This window comes from Arachis ipaensis, chromosome B3, assembly GCF_059453495.1.
Source record: "Arachis ipaensis isolate K30076 ecotype BB chromosome B3, ASM5945349v1, whole genome shotgun sequence".
Lineage (NCBI taxonomy): Eukaryota > Viridiplantae > Streptophyta > Magnoliopsida > Fabales > Fabaceae > Arachis > Arachis ipaensis.
In genome coordinates, this window is record NC_142438.1 from 443,341 (window position 1) to 460,494 (window position 17,154).

Here is a 17,154-nt window from a genome sequence, read left to right on the forward strand (position 1 = left end):
GGGAGTCGCTGCATACTTCGACCCTCGTCGCCCCGACTTCCCGAGCCAGCATTAGTCCGCCTAGGAGAGCCTCATATTCAGCTTGGTTGTTTGACACTGAGAACTCGAACTTGGTCGATTGCTCATAGATGACCCCTGCTGGGCTTTCCAAGATGACCCCTGCTCCTCCGGACGTTTGGTTGGAGGCTCCGTCCACATGAAGCCTCCACCGTGTGCCCGTTTCCTCGGGAGGATCGCCCGTTACCTCCACTAAGAAGTCAGCCATTGCCTGTGCCTTGATTGCATGTCGAGGCTCATACTGTAGGTCATATTGTGAGAGCTCGATGGCCCAGGTCATCATCCTTCCAGCCAAATCAGGTTTTTGCAGTATTTGCCGAATCGCCTGATCTGTCCTCACAACTATACGGTGACTCTGGAAGTATTGTCTTAACCTTCGGGAGGATACTAGGAGCGCCAGCGCCAGTCTTTCCAGTTTGCTGTACCTCAGCTCTAGCCCCTGGAGTGCCCTGCTCACGAAGTAGACGGGCTGTTGTGTCCTCGCTTCTTCTGTAACGAGGACCGCGGCAAGCGCTTCCTCGGTTACTGATAGATAGAGGTAGAGTGGTTCTCCGGCTCTGGGTTTCCCGAGGACTGGTGGTGCCGCCAAGATTTGCTTGAAGTGGTTGAATGCTTCTTCGCACGCTGGTGTCCATTCGAACGTCATTCCCTTTCTCATTAAGTTGAAGAAAGGTATGGCCTTTGCCGCCGATGCGCCGAGGAAACGGGACAAAGCTGTCAATCTCCCAGCGAGTCTTTGGACGTCTTTGATGCAACCCGGACTCTTCATTTGAAGGACAGCTTGGCATTTTTCGGGATTGGCTTCCACTCCTCTTTGAGTGATCATGAAGCCTAGGAACTTTCCGGCCTCCATGGCGAACGCGCATTTGAGTGGATTAAGCCTCATGCCGTGTTGTCGTAGGGACGAGAAAACATCGTTAAGGTCACTCAGGAGATCGTCAGGTCGGGCGGTTTTTGCGAGTATGTCATCTACGTAAACTTCCACTGTTTTGCCCAGGAGTTCGCTGAATATCTTATTCATCAACCTTTGGTATGTGGCTCCTGCGTTTTTTAGGCCAAATGGCATGACCTTGTAACAATAGATGCCTCCTGGCGTTATGAACGCCGTTTTTTCCTCGTCAGGTCAGTGCATCGGTATCTGATTGTACCCTGAATAGGCGTCCATGAAACTCAGATATCTGTACCCTGCCGCTGCGTCAACGAGCGTATCAATATTAGGTAGGGGGTAGCAGTCCTTGGGACAAGCCTTGTTGAGGTCAGAGTAGTCTACGCACATTCTCCACCTCCCGTTGTGTTTTTTAACCAGAACCACATTCGACAACCAAGTCGAGTAATCCAATTCCCGGATGAATCCCGCTTCTAAGAGGCTGGCCGTTTGCTTGGCTACCTCGTCTGCCCTTTCCTGCGACATTTTCCTCCTTCTCTGGGCCACTGGTTTGGCTCCTGTCTTTACGGCCAGGTGGTGTGACATGAGCTGGGGGTCTATTCCTGGCATGTCGGCAGGCGTCCAGGCAAAGAGGTCGGCGTTAGCCCTGATCATCTCCATCAAAGGCTCCTTTATTTCGTGCGGGAGGTTCCTGTTTATGAATGTGAACTTATCGTGCTCCTCGCCGACTCTGAACTTCTCCAAGTCTCCTTCTGGCTCTGGTCTGGGTTTGTCGTCTACCCTGGCGTCCAGGTCGGCCAGGAAAACTCCTGACGCCTCCTTTGATTTTTTTCTGAGAGAAAGGCTGGCATGGTCGCAAGCGACTGCCGTTTCCAAGTCGCCCCGGAGGGATCCCACGGATCCGTCATCGGTGATGAACTTCATCACCAGTAGTTTCGTACTGATAGCTGCCCCCAGGTCGTTAATGGTCTTTCTCCCCAGGATGATGTTATAGGCCGTTGAATCTCGTAATATTACAAAGTCTGCCATGATTGTCCTTCGTCTTTGCCCTTGTCCCACAGAGGTCGGGAGTGTGATGATTCCATCTGGCTTTATGAAGTGGTCTCCTAACCCTACCACACCGTGCTGGTGGGTCGTCAGGTCAGAATCTCTCAATCCCAGGGCATCGAAAACGTTTCGGAACATGATGTTTGAGTCTGCCCCCGTGTCTACCAGGATTCGTTTGACGAGGCCAGTTCCGACCCTAGCCGTGATGACCATGGGCGGACTTTCCGGCGCTTCGTCGAACCATTGGTCCTCCGGGCCGAAAGAGATAGGTGGGAGACCCTTAAGACCTCTACCAGGTGGGGCGGAGATCGCTAAGACCTTGGCATCTTTCTTTTGCGCCGATTTCGACCTCGGGGCGGTATTCCTGGCCGTCACCACGTTTACCACCGTGAGACCGTGGTCGTCACCCTCTGGCTCCTGTCGTCGTCTTGTTGGTCGGGATCTGTCCTCGTTGTCGTTGTCCCGGTTGCGTCTCCTTGGTTCCCTTATAAGGTGGGAGAAGTCGGCGAGCTTGCCGTCCCTGATAGCTTGCTCGAGGGCGTCCTTTAGGTCAAAGCAGTCTTGGGTCTTGTGCCCGTAACCCTTGTGGTATTCGCAGTAGAGGTTCTTGTTTCCTCCCGTCCTGTCCTTCAGTGGTCGGGGCTTCGACAGTATCCCCTTTTCTGCTATCTGTTGGTAAACTTCAGTGATCGATGCCGTAAGGGGGGTGTAGTTGGTGAACCTCCCAACTCGGGGGAACGGTTTGGATGGTTTGCTCGGACCGCCGTCCTTGGCGTGTTCCTTTGGTCTTTCTCTGGCTTCGAAGTGCCGGGATTGGTTGTAGGCGGGCTGCCGCTTATTGGCAGCCACGACCCGGCTGACTTCCTCGTCATTAATGTATTCTTTGGCCACGCACTGGATCTCTTGCATCGTCCAGACGGGCTTCGTGGTGAGGTGTTTCCTGAAATCCTCATTCGACAGCCCGTTCGTTAAGCACAAACTTGCCACTGAGTCCGTCAGACCGTCAATTTCCAAGCACTCGTCATTAAAACGGTCCAGGTACTTCCTGGTCGGCTCTCCGGGTCTCTGTGTCACCCCCAGCAAATTGATTGGGTGTTTGGCTTTGACAATCCTAGTTGTGAACTGAGCCAAGAAGGCGCGACTGATGTCGGTAAATTGGGTCACCGAGCCTTGCGGGAGGTTGTTAAACCACCGTATTGCCGGGCCCACTAAGGTGACCGGGAAAGCGCGACATCTGACCTCGTCTCCCACCCCTTCTAGGTTCATTCTGGCCTCGAAGGCCGTCAAGTGTTCTAGGGGGTCTTGTGTTCCGTCATACTTCATGTCTGTCGGTTTGTCAAAATGTTTTGGTAATCGGACCTCGAGTACAGAGCGGTGGAAAGGGGTCGCTCCTATTATGACAGGTCCTCGGGCAGTTCTTCTCAACTCATTGTTCTCGCGGTGGGGTTCCTCGTTGCCTCTGTTCGACGCGCGCCGCCTTTCGTGTCGGGCATAGATAATGGGGTCGCGACTTCTTCTTCTGGGGCGTATCCGTTCCTCGGTGCTCTCCGACTCGCATTGGGGGCTCGGCGTGCGCCTCGAACGGCTTCTTGAACGGGAACGGGTGGGGCTCCGCTCTGGGGAGCGTTGGTCGTGCTCTCTTTCTGCTAGCCTGCGCTCTAAGTCTTGCATTCTGTGGCGTAGTTCTTGCATTATCCTGGCGTGGTTGTCACCCGTCCCCCCGAAGGGGCGTCTCTCGTGAGTCTGCGTCGCATCCCTCGTGGGCGACCGTTGCTGCTGCCGGGATTCCGTCGCGACGGCGCCTCCCCCGAGTATGGGAGGCGCTACCTCGGAACCAGTCCCAGTTTGGACCAGTACGAAATCCATGAACGTTTTTTTTTTTTTTCTTCTTTTTTTTTTCTTTTTTTTTTCCCCACAGACGGCGCCAATGTTCGGTAGGTCGGGTACCGGATGGTTCGGGTTAGGACCCTGAGGTCAATGCTTCGGATGGTGGAGAAGCTCGTCTGGCCGTGGTTTCCAGGTTCCGGGTGAGCGAGGTCCCGAGCACTTCTGATGGAGAAGGGGGGGTGCCACCTGCAAAGACACTCCGACGCCCTTGTCAGAATATGTGCAGGCGGAGAGGGAATGATGTGTGAAATGTGACGTACCTTGGGGGAAGAGCCAGTCTCCCCCTTATATACATGTCAGTAGTGGGCCCTTCCAGTGGACAGGCCCATACCCTCAAAGGTGTTGTCCCACGGCTGTGTGCAAGCCGTACGGGACGCGTGTCCGGGTCGGGTGGAGGACGCACTATTGGGTCGGCGAGGACTCGGGTCGGGTGGACCCGCGTGAGTTTTGGGCCAGGCCGTAACAAGTTAAAACATATGCTTTAATTTCTGGTTATTAATTCACACCCTTATTATTATAATAACTCCAAAGATGTGGCTAACAATTTACCATTTGCTCTTAATTTTTTGAGTTAGATCATAAGAAAAAACTAGGCCAATCTAAGATGGACAATGTCACAAGTTGACAACATGATGATAATATTGATCAGATGTATCATGCAATGTATATGGTATTGTCTTTTTGGTTGATACACTTATATTAATTAGTGCTCTTGAAAGATGGAATTCTTCATGGGATGTGAATCATATGATAATGAAAAGGTGTTAAAAAAGGGTGGTGTGGTCCATGGTAGGCCACAATAATTTTAGAACCTATCTTCTCTCCACTATATATATATGGGATGTGGCAAACCTTAGTTTGAAGCAAAAAAAATATTGTCCTACTCATAACTATATTAACGGCACAAACTTCCCCTCAAACTTTGCTTCAAAAAAAAAAAAATTCACTAATTTAAAAATGTTTTCATTATCTGATCATGAGTTGGTCTTCATTTTTGGTCTCCTAGGTACATTAATTAGATTTATAGTACTACTTTTATTCCATATAGTACTACATACATTTTTTTATTTGATTATTATTCTAACTATTTTTAACTTTGATATTGTCTTGAATATGTTATATTTAGTTATTAGGTGGATATTTTTATAATGACATCTTTACATAAAGATAGTATTGTGGATTATTAGATAATTTAATATATTTGACTAATCATCTAAAGATTCACAATATCATCTTCACACGAAGATATCATTATGTAAGTATTCTTTAGTTATTATTACTCTTTCTATTTTTTATTCCAATATAGGATAGTCTCTATCAAAAAGGCTAGAAATCTTTGTTTTGTACTTTTTCAATATGTTATTCTCATAAAGGTTTACATCACAAAATTATAAGGGTAATGCCTATAGTAATTATATTATTTCGTTATTATTTACTGATTCCCTCTGTTTTGTTCTTATCATAGGTAACATTGTCTCATTCATGGTGTTCTTAGCACCCTTGTAAGTCCATTCTAAAACAATACAATATTACAAATTATATTAATCTGAATATCACTAGAAACTTATATATATTTGTTTGTGTTTAATTAAATTTATGATGCAGGCCAACCTTCTATACAATATACAAGAACAAATCATCTGAAGGATTTCAATCAATCCCATATGTGGTTGCACTTCTAAGTGCAATGTTACTGTTATATTATGGTTACCTTAAGACCAATGCAATTTTGATCATCACCATCAACTGTATTGGATGTGTTATAGAAGTTGCATACCTTCTCATGTATATTATATATGCTCCCAGGAAGCACAAGGTGAAACATTCATTATGCGAAATTCATAATTGAGAGCCGATAGATAACAATTTGGTAGAAACTCAGGTGCAGTCGACTTCACATGAAGTTGATAATTGAGAGTTGTTAGATAATTTGGCTGATTTGACTAAATTTTCATCTAACGGCTCTCAACTATCAACTTCACATGAAGTCGACTGCATCTGAGTTTTCACCTAACAATTTAATCAAACACGTTAAATCATATAACAATTTTTAACAACTGCACGTGAGTTTTCACCTTATTAGATGTTTTATACATTTGTTTCTAATTTCAAACACATTTGATGAATTATTGTACAGATTTCTACCTTGTGGATGATGCTTGGTGCTGATGTGGGTGGTCTTGGCATAACCATGATAATCACCACTTTCATTGTGAGAGGTGACAAACGTGTTCATGCAGTTGGTTGGATCTGCGCCATTTTCAACATTGCAGTGTTTGCTGCACCCTTAAGTATCATGGTAACTTTATATACATATTTTCATATTCAATTATTAATCTTCAACACTTTCACTTTCAATAAACATTATACATTTTTTATTAGCATCTTCTTGCATGAATTGCAGAGGAGGGTGATAAAGACTAAAAGTGTAGAGTACATGCCATTTTCTTTGTCCTTGTTTCTTACCCTCTGTGCTACCATGTGGTTTTTCTATGGACTATTCGACAAGGATTATTACATCATGGTAAGAAATTAAATAATATATCATATCTATTTAATATTTTATAAATAAAGAGTAACAATTCTGTTATTTGATCTATTTTTTTCAGCTTCCTAATGTGCTAGGATTTTTGTTTGGTTTCGCTCAAATGGCCTTATACCTCATATACAAGAATGCAAATAACAAAATTGAGAACAATATTCCGGAGCAACAACCAGAATGGGGAATCACAGTGCACACTGCACACCATGATTGTGATGGCAACAAAACCAATTTCCCTTCAGAGATGGAAATGAAAGATAATGATCAAGTTTGATATGATGTTAATGCTATGGAAGACTTAATGGTATTTAGGCACAGGCTAATAAATGCTATATAAATATATAAATATCAATAATAACATTATAATATAGGGAGTGTTGTTAATTTCCATGCATTTGACTATGTTATAAATTAAACTAGTGACTTTAGAGAGTTCCTATTTGGTTTGGTTGTGGTTAGTTGAAATTGAAGCAGAATCTTCAAATTCTGCATGGTTAATTTAGCGGTTTAGAAATTGTTACTAGGATGTACTTGTTGACTACATAATGAAACAGATCCTAGGTTCTGCTTCATAGGCTATATCACTTGTTTGGCTGTAATATTTTAAGACTATTTGGACTATACATATTTCATATATGAATATGTTTAGACTTTAGAGTTCAATTTTGATGTAATAAATATATGTTCTTTTAAAAGACTATAAATAGTTATTATTGCTAATATTATGTGATTGAATATCATACTATCACTATATTAAAATTAAATTTTTTAATTATGCTATAAATATATATATACACTAAAATCACCTACTAAAGTCAGCTATTAGTATAAAATACATGTTAAAATACAAATACACAATAAAAATAAATTAAACCAATACATATATTTATATATAAATATATTTGGCAGCTGATTATGATGTACAAATAGTATATTTGTAAATTTTATTAGGGTGAAATATATTTTCTGTCCCTAAGGTTTATATATATATTTTTTAAAATACCCATAACGTTTAATTTTAATTTTGTCCCTAACGTTTTCAATTTATTTAATTTTGTCTTTAATGTTTTCAATTTGTTTTAAAACTATCTCTAAACGTTTTTAATTTTATCCCCAACAGCCAACATTTCAGATAGAATAAACATCCATAGGTAATTTTGATACAAATCGAAAACGTTAGTGACAAAATTAAATACAATTAAACTTTAGGAATATTTTTGAAAAAAATCACATACAATAAAGACAAAAAGTATACTTTATCCAATTCATTATTTAATAGAAAAAACGAAATTATAAGATGATAAATAAACTACTATAGAATTATATGTTAACTAAGGATCAATACCAAACAACAAAGGAGACACCCTAAGCAAAGGCTCTAATGCACTTGGAAGAAACTTTCTAGCAAAGAGGAAACACATGTTGGTGGTGTTTCCATTGTAAACACACTTTGATCCAAACCTAATTTTGTTCAAAAACTCATAAGTAATGTTATAACTACTTGAACCAATTTCTCTTGGGTGAGGGCCTTCAGCAATTGACCAATCCACCCAAGTGATGCTACGTTTTGCGTTCATCTTGTAGTGCAACATTTGCAAAAGTGTGGGCAAATAATGTTCATCACAAAAGCATATCCCATGTGGAAGTGGAACACAATACTTCTTAAACAAAGGGATGTACTTAGTGTCTTTCACTATTTCAATTGCAATGTCACGCTTCACTTCAAACCATTGAGACCCCTTTCGAAAATTTGTTATGTTAACGATTGGCCACATTTTTGGATGGTATCTTCCGGTTCCCGGTCTTCCAGACATATCATATGATTCTAAGAAGCTAAGGTTTGTGTTCATGAGATAGTCATAGATTGCTTTGAAACCAAACAATGGAATGCATGATTCTGAGAGAAGAACAAAGCGTTGGTTGGATGAATCAAGAAGTGCATTAGCAAGAAGACGCCTCTCAGCATCTACAAGTGATGACAAGCCCCATGAAGTTGGCTGCCACACATTCAAACAAAAAAAGTGTCTAATTAATTTTGTTTGAATATATAAATTTCTATAAAAGATATAACTATATTTAATAATGATTTTTATTTATTTCTTGTTATTTTATTAATAGAAATAATCTTAAATACTTTATTAAAATTTATTTATAATTAAAGTAGAGACGACTGTTAGTCAAGAAGAATCACTATTATTTAACTGATTCTAGCTACGAAAGACGATATATAAATAATAATTTTCTCTCATTTTATATATTCTTGTTTTTTACTAACTTTAACTTATTATATAACAGTACTGTTTTATAAAATTTAAATATTATTTAGTTGTACAAATAAACAAGTATTGAAATATATAATTTTAAAACAATGCTATATGACTAGCACAATTTATTATTTTTAACAAATAATTAATTAATAATATTTAAAAATTTTAAAATACTGACTAAAAATATTAGTCAATATAAATTAATATAAATTAAAATTCCTGACCCTCAATTATTTTTTGATAATTAATTTCCAAGCGTGTAACAAAAGCAACAACACCAATAATAATGTATTATATTGATGCAGTCCATTAATTATGTGAATTCATTTAATTTAACGGGAATAAAAATCGAAACCAATAGTTAATGTGGTCAATGAACAATAATGCTAATATATGTCATTTAAGATTATCCATTGAAATCTTTTTATAAAAAATATATAAATTTAAGTTTTTAATATTATCAAATAAAATATTTAAAAATTTCAACTATTATTTAATATGTATTTTTAGAATACATATTAACTAAATTCATTTTTAATGATGTACGAAAAACAATAAGGACAAGAATCTCAGAAACAATTAAACAATAGTAGTTAGGTGAACAATAAAAGATGCGAATAACGTGAATAATAGGCTGCATTTCAGATTCACTAACTAAAATTATATTTAATTAATTTAAAATTAATTTTTTTTACTTATTATTTACATTGTTAAAAAAAAAACCCATTGTTCCTCTATAATTTAATGCATGCAAATATTAAAAAAATAAAACTAACCTTGCTAGGGAATTTTCTTCCAAAGAAAACAGAATCCGGAGGCAAGGTTTCATTGAAAGAAGGATGTTGATGCAAGTAAATGGAGTAGAACCCTTTGTGTCCTTTGAAGAATCTCTCCCACAATGGTGCTAATGGCAATGCACCTTTCACCAAGAACATGAATGCCACCTTTGGAACAATATTAGCTTTGTTCTTAGGAAAATAATCTTGGATTCCTTGGACCATACTTGCTTTGAGGAACAACTCTTCATCGTCCATGTTGTGCATGATTGTTGGTGTATTCAAATCACACACTTTGGTGAAATTATGTGATGTAGTTACATCTAACGGTTGTGAATAATTTGTTGGTAATTCTAATGAAGGTGGTGATGACATAAATGTTGTGAATAATATTGGAAGTGTCATGGGATATATAATAAAGTGTTGTGAATTGAAGTATAAGGTGTAGAAGAATAATGGTGCCATTGTTGCTAGTGATATGCCAAGTATAATGAAGAGAAAATGATATGGTGGGTTTCGCTCCATGTGATAATTATTGAGAGAGATCAACCAGAAAAATCAATAGATTTTCTTCAATACTAAAATTTCATAATCAGTTGTGAGGATTAAATTATTGGACTCGAATTGTTGGCATATATATACATGATTTTAAGACGAAGAAATTATAGACATCAAGTCAATAATATTATTTATTTTTTCCATTTTGATTTGTCTTAGAAATATCTAAAAATTATGGTAAGTTTGACGTGAATCAAGCTAAAGTCTTACGTCTTTTCTTAATTTGTCTATGTTTTACATTCAGTATAAATATAAAGTCTAGATAAAGTCTTACGTCTTTTCTTAGTTAGTCAATTTTACGATTTAGGTTTACAATTTATTATTTAAGATTAAAGATTTATAATCTAAGGTCTAGAATTTAAGATAAACAAATTTTATAAAAATTAGCTAACGTTAGCCAAAAAAAAATTTCTTTAGCATTATACTTTTAAGGTTTAATTATTTTGTCGGTTCCTATAATTTCACCGAATTTTCAATTAGGTCTCTATACTTTTTTTTTTCAATTGAGTCCCTATACCATTTCAGATTTTGTAATTAAGTTCCTAATATGACAAAAACGCTAAAATTGACGGAATATTCCATTAAACAAAACGAATATGCCTAATACTTAACTAAATAATCTATATAGTTTAATAGAATATTTCGTTAATTTCAATATTTTTGTCACAGGAGCTTAGTTACAAAATCTGATATAATATAGGGACCTAATTGAAAAGAAAACAAATATAGGAACTTAATTGAAAATTCTTTCTAGCCTTTTTTCCTATCATTTGTGCTCCATATAATAATTAATAAATACAGAATTATGCCATATTTAACTATAGATTATATTTCAAAGTTAACTCAACATAAGATAGATACAATAACCGCATCTAAAGTCAAAGTCACAGTACTTACCACTTAGGATTATGCATATGCATTTGATAAGGATGTTATTAAGATGCAGGGCTAAGAGCACGTTCTATTTCTTCTAATGAACGACCCTTTGTTTCCACAACATTACCAGATACGTACAATACAGCAAGAATACACACAGTTGAGAACCCCAAGTACACACTGGTGATTCCAAAATTGTTTACAACACTTAGGAAATACAGTCCAATCACAAAGTTGGAGATCTGATAAGGGAAGAAGACAAAAAAATCCATCATTAGCATTAATAAGGAAAACATTTTTTATGGTTTTTGTATTTTTAAGATAATAAATAGAATCAAGCACAAGAGAACTATGTGATTGAGTTTGGCATGGCTTCTTATGCAGTTTCATCTTGTTTTAGCTTTCAATATAGTAAGGAATAATTTGAAAAATTCATAGAGAACACTTGTTCTTTTTTTTTTTTTTTTTTTTTCAACCAAAAAGCTCAACACAGCAAGGTGGAGTAATTAGAGTATATAGAGAAAACTTGTTCTGTTTCATTCATCATTTTGTCAACTTAGCCATGTGATTATTGGTATAAACTCTCACTCACTACACTAAGGTTTTTAGACTTGCATTTTTAGCCTCTGAACAAAAATGTGAAAAGAAAATTCAAAATTTTGACAGCAACATAAAGGGAGTGATTAAAGTTGATATAATCTTCCATAGCAAAGTTACTTACCCAATGTGTGCCTAAGGACAAAGAGATCGCTTTAGCTCTGATTCTCGAGGCAAATATCTCAGGTAGAAGAAGAGCAGGCACAGGACCAGCACCAAGAGAAAAGGATAACACATAGCTGTTTAAGGTTCATTGATCATTGTTAAAAGAAATAGCGGAAAAAGGAATAATATGAACTATAAAGTAGTCTTTTGTCGAACGAAATTATGTTATTAAAAAAATAAATAAATAATACTTACGCGACAGTTCCAAGCACTGCAAGGGTACCAGAGTATGGTGCAAGGACACTCCAAGTGAAAGACAGAGAAAGAAGCAACATAGAAACAGCCTAGGAAAGAAAACACCAATGATATTTCATGCATTGTTTATCATAAGATCATGAATAGCTTATATGCATAAAACTAAAATCAAATATCAGAAAAGTCAACTAGACCTTTACAATCATTCATTGAGAAGTAGCAAGTTGAAAGGCATTTGTGACTGAAAAGTGAAAAGAATTCAACCTAGTGTTCAAAATCTTATGCATTAGGCCTTAGACAGATATAAGATGAGAAAAACTATTACCATTCCGGTAAAACTTGTGATAAGGAGACTTTTCCTTCCTTGTTTGTCCATCAAGGACGAAGCGATTACAGTGCCTGCAACAAAATCAAACACCAGCAGGAAATAACTTCACCTTTGTTCACATTATCCAGTTTTTCAGGACAAAAATAATGATACTAACCGAAGACATTTTAAGCACCAACAAGGGCACTTGCTGCAATGTCAGAAGCAATTCCAGCACTGCGGAAAACAGAAGTCGAATAATACACCACAGCATTAATTCCAGCAAACTTCTGAAACAAGAAAAGTGCTGCTCCAACACTGACAACTGCAGCACCAATTCACAAAGCATCAATCAATTTCAGAGTAAACTAAAAATTGAAACCAATCTTATACTAGATTTTTTATTTCTCCTGGTTAATGGAATATGGGATTAATCTTAAATTATTGAATACCTTTCCGATACCTGCTACTAAAAAGATCAAACCATCTTGCTTCAGGTTCAGAAGAACCTTGACTTGCTGCTGTTAAGTCATGCATAACCGAAGCAACTCTTTCTTTTCCATAAAGTGTTTTAATTGCTTTCTCTGCATCAGATACCCTTGCTGTAAAACAATAAATGTAAGTCTCTCACAAAACCTACAAGAAACTTGTTGCAATTGCCAAACATAAACACTATGATTCTAGAATTTCATGCTACTTAGAAACATTAAGGAAACCATTCATGTCAATGATTGTGGAATTGCAGGACAACCTGAAAGAGCCATCTAGGACTTTCTGGAGAAACTGCCATTCCTAGTGCTAACAGAACAGATGGAACAACCGAAATTCCAAACATTGTCCGCCACCTTATGGAATTGAATAAAGAGAGAAGGAAAAGAGGATGCATGTTAACAAACATTAGATTCACAGTTTAACAAAAAATTTAAAGGCTTCCATCAACTATACAACAAAATTTCAAGGTTAACAATCATATATATGTTACTATCTCTATTTGATATTTGTATTCAGAAGAAAAATAAATAGCTCAATACCATATAGGATTTCCTGCCAGAGGCAAACCGGCTACTAGTGCTGCAAGAATCCCAATACATATAAAAAGTTGATTAACAGATCCAAGTGCACCGCGAATTTCAGTTGGAGAAATCTGTTCATTGTAAGGAATTACCTAAGCAGTCAATATAAAATATATAAACAAGATTAGAAATGTTAAAATAATTTATAGCAGCACCACCTCAGATATGTATAATGGTACAATTGCAGATGTAACACCGATTCCTATACCAGCTAGCAAGCGGCCAACAATCATCGTCTGAATGCTTTGAGCTGTAGCACTGTAATTTGTGATGTTCAGCATCATTTCAAAAAAACATGAAAGATCAAACCTTGAACTCAAGGACAACTGATTGACCAAAGAAATGCTCCAACTGCTAGTGGAATTGCATCTAACTGAAAGGTCCTAGTTCGGCCGAATTTGTCAGCCAATGCTCCACCAGTGAATGAACCCACAGTGGCGCCAGCAAGTAGAGAGCTGACAATCCATCCTGTTGATGGATTTTATAGTCATGAAAATCATGAGAAAGGGATTGTTGGAGCATTTTCAAGAGAAACTGGAACTTTTAGAAACAAAAATTTTATAGATAGTGGGACATAAATAATGGTTTTGCACAAAAATGCAAAAGTAACAAATAATTAAATTACACTCCATACCATACAAAAACTGAAGGTTTTTCTCAGTTCAATGTGTTTATAAGTAACATTAACAGAAAACTTTCCATGAACATAAAACTTAAAATGCCTGAGGTAAAGAATAAGAAAATTGTATTTCATAAACATTTACAGCTTTCTTTTCTCATAAGATCAAATAGACTAGATTAATTTGCAACAAAAAGGGTGCACCTTGTAGTACAGTGTTCTCAGTAATACCAAGATCCTTGGCCAGGTACTCAAGAGCTCCATTTACCACCCTACAAGAAACAGGGCATTGTCAAAGTTTTCCAAATGGGAAAAGAATAATGAATATGAAAATCACTCAATTAAGATGTAGTGCAAATCACTCATATAACTTTGATGGCAATACAGATTCTAGATATGCTGCAGTATAAATCCAGTTATCTGCAGAGTAAAATGAATATGAAAATCCATACCCAAGATGATAACCGAATAAAGTGGCTCCAAGGCAAGCAACACCAACAAAGGGCAAGACAGTCCCAGAAGATTTTCCAGGAACATTATTAGCAGGGAGAAGATCTTCAACATCTTCATCTGCAATGCAACTTCAGTAAGAAACTTTTTTGAGAGGCATAAGCTCCTTCACAATATGCAAATTCTGGATATTATGATATTAAGACACATCAAATCAAGGGATGTAACAAAAAGCAGCTATAATGGATAATACTACAGATTAACACAACATGGTTTTGCAAAATGCCTAATTGTACTTGGAAAAATTACATAGCCAAACTATATTTTTCGGTTGTCCATAATCATTGATCTAACATTCTGCTAGAATTAATCACGCAAAGAAATGAGTCCTAGTAAGGAAATCTCTCAAAGATTCCTACATGAGTATACATTCACATAGACAAGAGTTGACAAAAAATATCTAAACAATGAGAATACCTAACATAAATATCTAAACAAGAGTTGCGCGAATATCTTGTATATAACAATGAGAATACCTAAATCATTAATTAGTTATTGTGAAAACCACAGTAAAGTATTTAAATGATAAATTTTTAGATACAACTTCCAAAACAGTGACATAATATATAGATCTATTATTACATACATCATTTGTGAGATGAAAAGGTGGGAAAAAACTTGACAAAAAAAAATAAAAGGTTTCCCTTTGAGACTCTTAGTTTTTTATATTTCAGAAGTGTAAAAATCGCATAGTTTCATAACGGTCATAAATAAGAACATTAGAATGTAACAAAGGGGAGCGACAACACCCTTTTATGATATTGGACACCTACAAATAAATCCAACCATGGATAATGATGATGATGCCAAAAGTAACCTATTGAAGAGCATTGGCACCAGTAACAATCTCAAGAATTTCACCTGTGATCTTAGCCTGACGTTCCCTATTGTAGACAATGGATAAGTTCTTCTTCAACTCAACAGCATTATCAGTTGCACTGCTCATTGCACTCATTCTAGCAGCAAGCTCACTTGCAAGTGATTCTTGAAGTGCTCTCTTGGCTGTTGAGATAAAGCGGCAAGAGAGCATCAAGGATCTGAACAGGATCTTGTTCAAACTCCAAAATTGGTGAATAGTCTTCTGTCTTTGTCCTCACAGCATTCCTCTCTACAGTTAGCTTTCCTTCCTTTGTTGTTAGCCTGAAGAACTCATCATCAGCAGCATCAACACAGTTTCCATTGATGTCACAAATCTCTCCCTTTGGCGATAGTGGAAGTAAGGTATGAATCACAGGATCTGATTTCACCAATGACACAAACTTTGTGTACAAGAGTTCTACTTTGTCAACCTCTTCACTGAAAACAGCGAGAAGGCATCATCAGCAATTGCCTGAGCCTCTTTCGCAGTTGGGAGCGATCCTTCTTCTAGAAACCGATCAACTGGTATGTAAGGTCTACGGAGGAAGTAAGAGTTACCCTTCTTGCCAACACTAATGATAGTGTAGTCAAGACCAAGATCCTTCAATTCAGCAATTCTTGCCTCAGCTTTCTTGATGATGTTATTGTTGAAACCACCAGAGACCTCTATCACCAGTGCACACAACCAGTGCTACCTTCTTCACTGGCCTAACTTTTGTGAGAGGGACATCAATGTCCTCAGTTTGGAGCTGCTCGTTGATGTTGTAGAGGACCTCAACAAGAGTCTCTGAGAAGGGTCTTCCATTAACAACAGCTTCTTGAGTCCTTCTGACTTTAGCGGCTGCAACAAGCTTCATTGCTTCTGTGATCTTCTGTGTGTTTTTGACAGATTCAATGCGGGTTCTGAGCTCTCTGAGACCACACTGTACTGGGGTGACAGAAGAACGTGAGAGGCTGCATGAGGGTGAATTTTGTGAAGGGAGCTGAAAAGGGTTGAGAACAGAATGGAAAGAGAGGTTGGAGGCATCAGAAAGAGAAGGTTTTGAAGACACCCGACATAGTGAGATTGGAACAAGACATTGTCGCAGATGGAGTACCTTTTGGGGCTTCTGCAGTGTAAGTAGATTACAACAGCAGAAAGAGAGCTAGAGAAAGAGGGTTGTGGTGTATTGGTTTGGTTGGTTTATGTTGAGATTGGTGTTATCTCTCCTTGTGTGTTCATGAGATGCTCAATTTGCTATGGTTTATCAAGTGAGGAATGAGTGGAGGGAATGAGAGGGAGTGGATGAGATTTTGGGATAACGATTTCCGGTTGGCGGAGAGAGCATATTGCTGTGTACCCAATACTTGTGGTTCTTGTGGGTCCAATATGATGTGGCTTTGTCTAAACAGAGTTGGGTAACACAAAATCTTTTGTTTTTTCGTTCAAATTAGATAAAGTATGATATCTAAGATCATATTGTTACTATGTCATTCGTATTTTAACCTTAATTTTCACCTTTTCCTGTCATAGTTGAGGTTTGAACCCCGCATCGGGTATGTCTAAAACGAGCACGACCATTATGTACTTATTGGATACGCTACATTTATATAGATTATTAGATTTGATTAGATAAAAATCAAAGGTTAATATGAAAGAAGAGCATTGATGGACTCTAATAAATATAGAATATCCTAGTACATAAATAAATGTTTTAAATGATAATACTTTAATACACAATATTTTAAATGGTAACAAAATCTTTTATTCTTAAATAATTAAATATAAAATATATAAATACAAAAATATGAGTATTCTTTATTCAATAAGATTAATTATTATGCAAGAAATTTTTATAATATTAAAAAATCATATTTAAATAAAATTTTAAACTGTAACATAAAAATATAAAATAATTAAAATTTTATTTTATATTACTTGACAAATAATTAGA

The 17,154-nt window shown here is 37.3% G+C and overlaps 2 protein-coding genes, 1 long non-coding RNA gene and 2 pseudogenes across 4 annotated transcripts in view; 1 reads left to right on the forward strand and 4 right to left on the reverse strand.

The window, feature by feature from the left end:
• Window positions 1–17,154, reverse strand: part of LOC148569620 (uncharacterized) — a 113,818-nt gene that overhangs the window by 83,617 nt on the left and 13,047 nt on the right. The window lies entirely within an intron of this gene.
• LOC107632434 (bidirectional sugar transporter NEC1-like) lies at window positions 4,835–6,693 on the forward strand. Its single transcript, XM_088509210.1, has 6 exons — window positions 4,835–4,883; window positions 5,343–5,379; window positions 5,483–5,693; window positions 6,015–6,176; window positions 6,282–6,401; window positions 6,487–6,693. The coding sequence occupies exons 1-6, from the start codon at window positions 4,835–4,837 to the stop codon at window positions 6,691–6,693; spliced, it is 786 nt and encodes a 261-aa protein (XP_088365336.1).
• Window positions 7,659–10,677, reverse strand: LOC148569625 (glycosyltransferase BC10-like). Its single transcript, XM_088509209.1, has 2 exons — window positions 9,463–10,677; window positions 7,659–8,416 (listed from the first exon to the last, which is right to left on the reverse strand). The coding sequence occupies exons 1-2, from the start codon at window positions 9,985–9,987 to the stop codon at window positions 7,751–7,753; spliced, it is 1,191 nt and encodes a 396-aa protein (XP_088365335.1). The 5' UTR covers window positions 9,988–10,677; the 3' UTR covers window positions 7,659–7,750.
• On the reverse strand, window positions 10,824–15,151 carry LOC110262445 (plastidic glucose transporter 4-like; annotated as a pseudogene). Its single transcript, XR_015907391.1, has 12 exons — window positions 15,136–15,151; window positions 14,224–14,422; window positions 14,057–14,124; window positions 13,569–13,701; window positions 13,413–13,491; window positions 13,220–13,325; window positions 12,613–12,762; window positions 12,339–12,485; window positions 12,179–12,252; window positions 11,854–11,942; window positions 11,618–11,732; window positions 10,824–11,138 (listed from the first exon to the last, which is right to left on the reverse strand). The product of XR_015907391.1 is annotated as a plastidic glucose transporter 4-like (transcript).
• On the reverse strand, window positions 14,506–16,490 carry LOC110262378 (ATP synthase gamma chain, chloroplastic-like; annotated as a pseudogene).

Coding starts and splice junctions, on each gene's coding strand:
- LOC107632434 (XM_088509210.1), top strand. CDS start 4,835: ATGTTTTCATTATCTGATCATGAGTTGGTCTTCATTTTTGGTCTCCTA. Junction 4,884..5,342: donor CTTCATTTTTGGTCTCCTAG/GTACATTAATTA, acceptor TTCTTATCATAG/GTAACATTGTCTCATTCATG. Junction 5,694..6,014: donor ATGCTCCCAGGAAGCACAAG/GTGAAACATTCA, acceptor ATTATTGTACAG/ATTTCTACCTTGTGGATGAT.
- LOC148569625 (XM_088509209.1), bottom strand. CDS start 9,987: ATGGAGCGAAACCCACCATATCATTTTCTCTTCATTATACTTGGCATA. Junction 8,417..9,462: donor GAAGAAAATTCCCTAGCAAG/GTTAGTTTTATT, acceptor AATGTGTGGCAG/CCAACTTCATGGGGCTTGTC.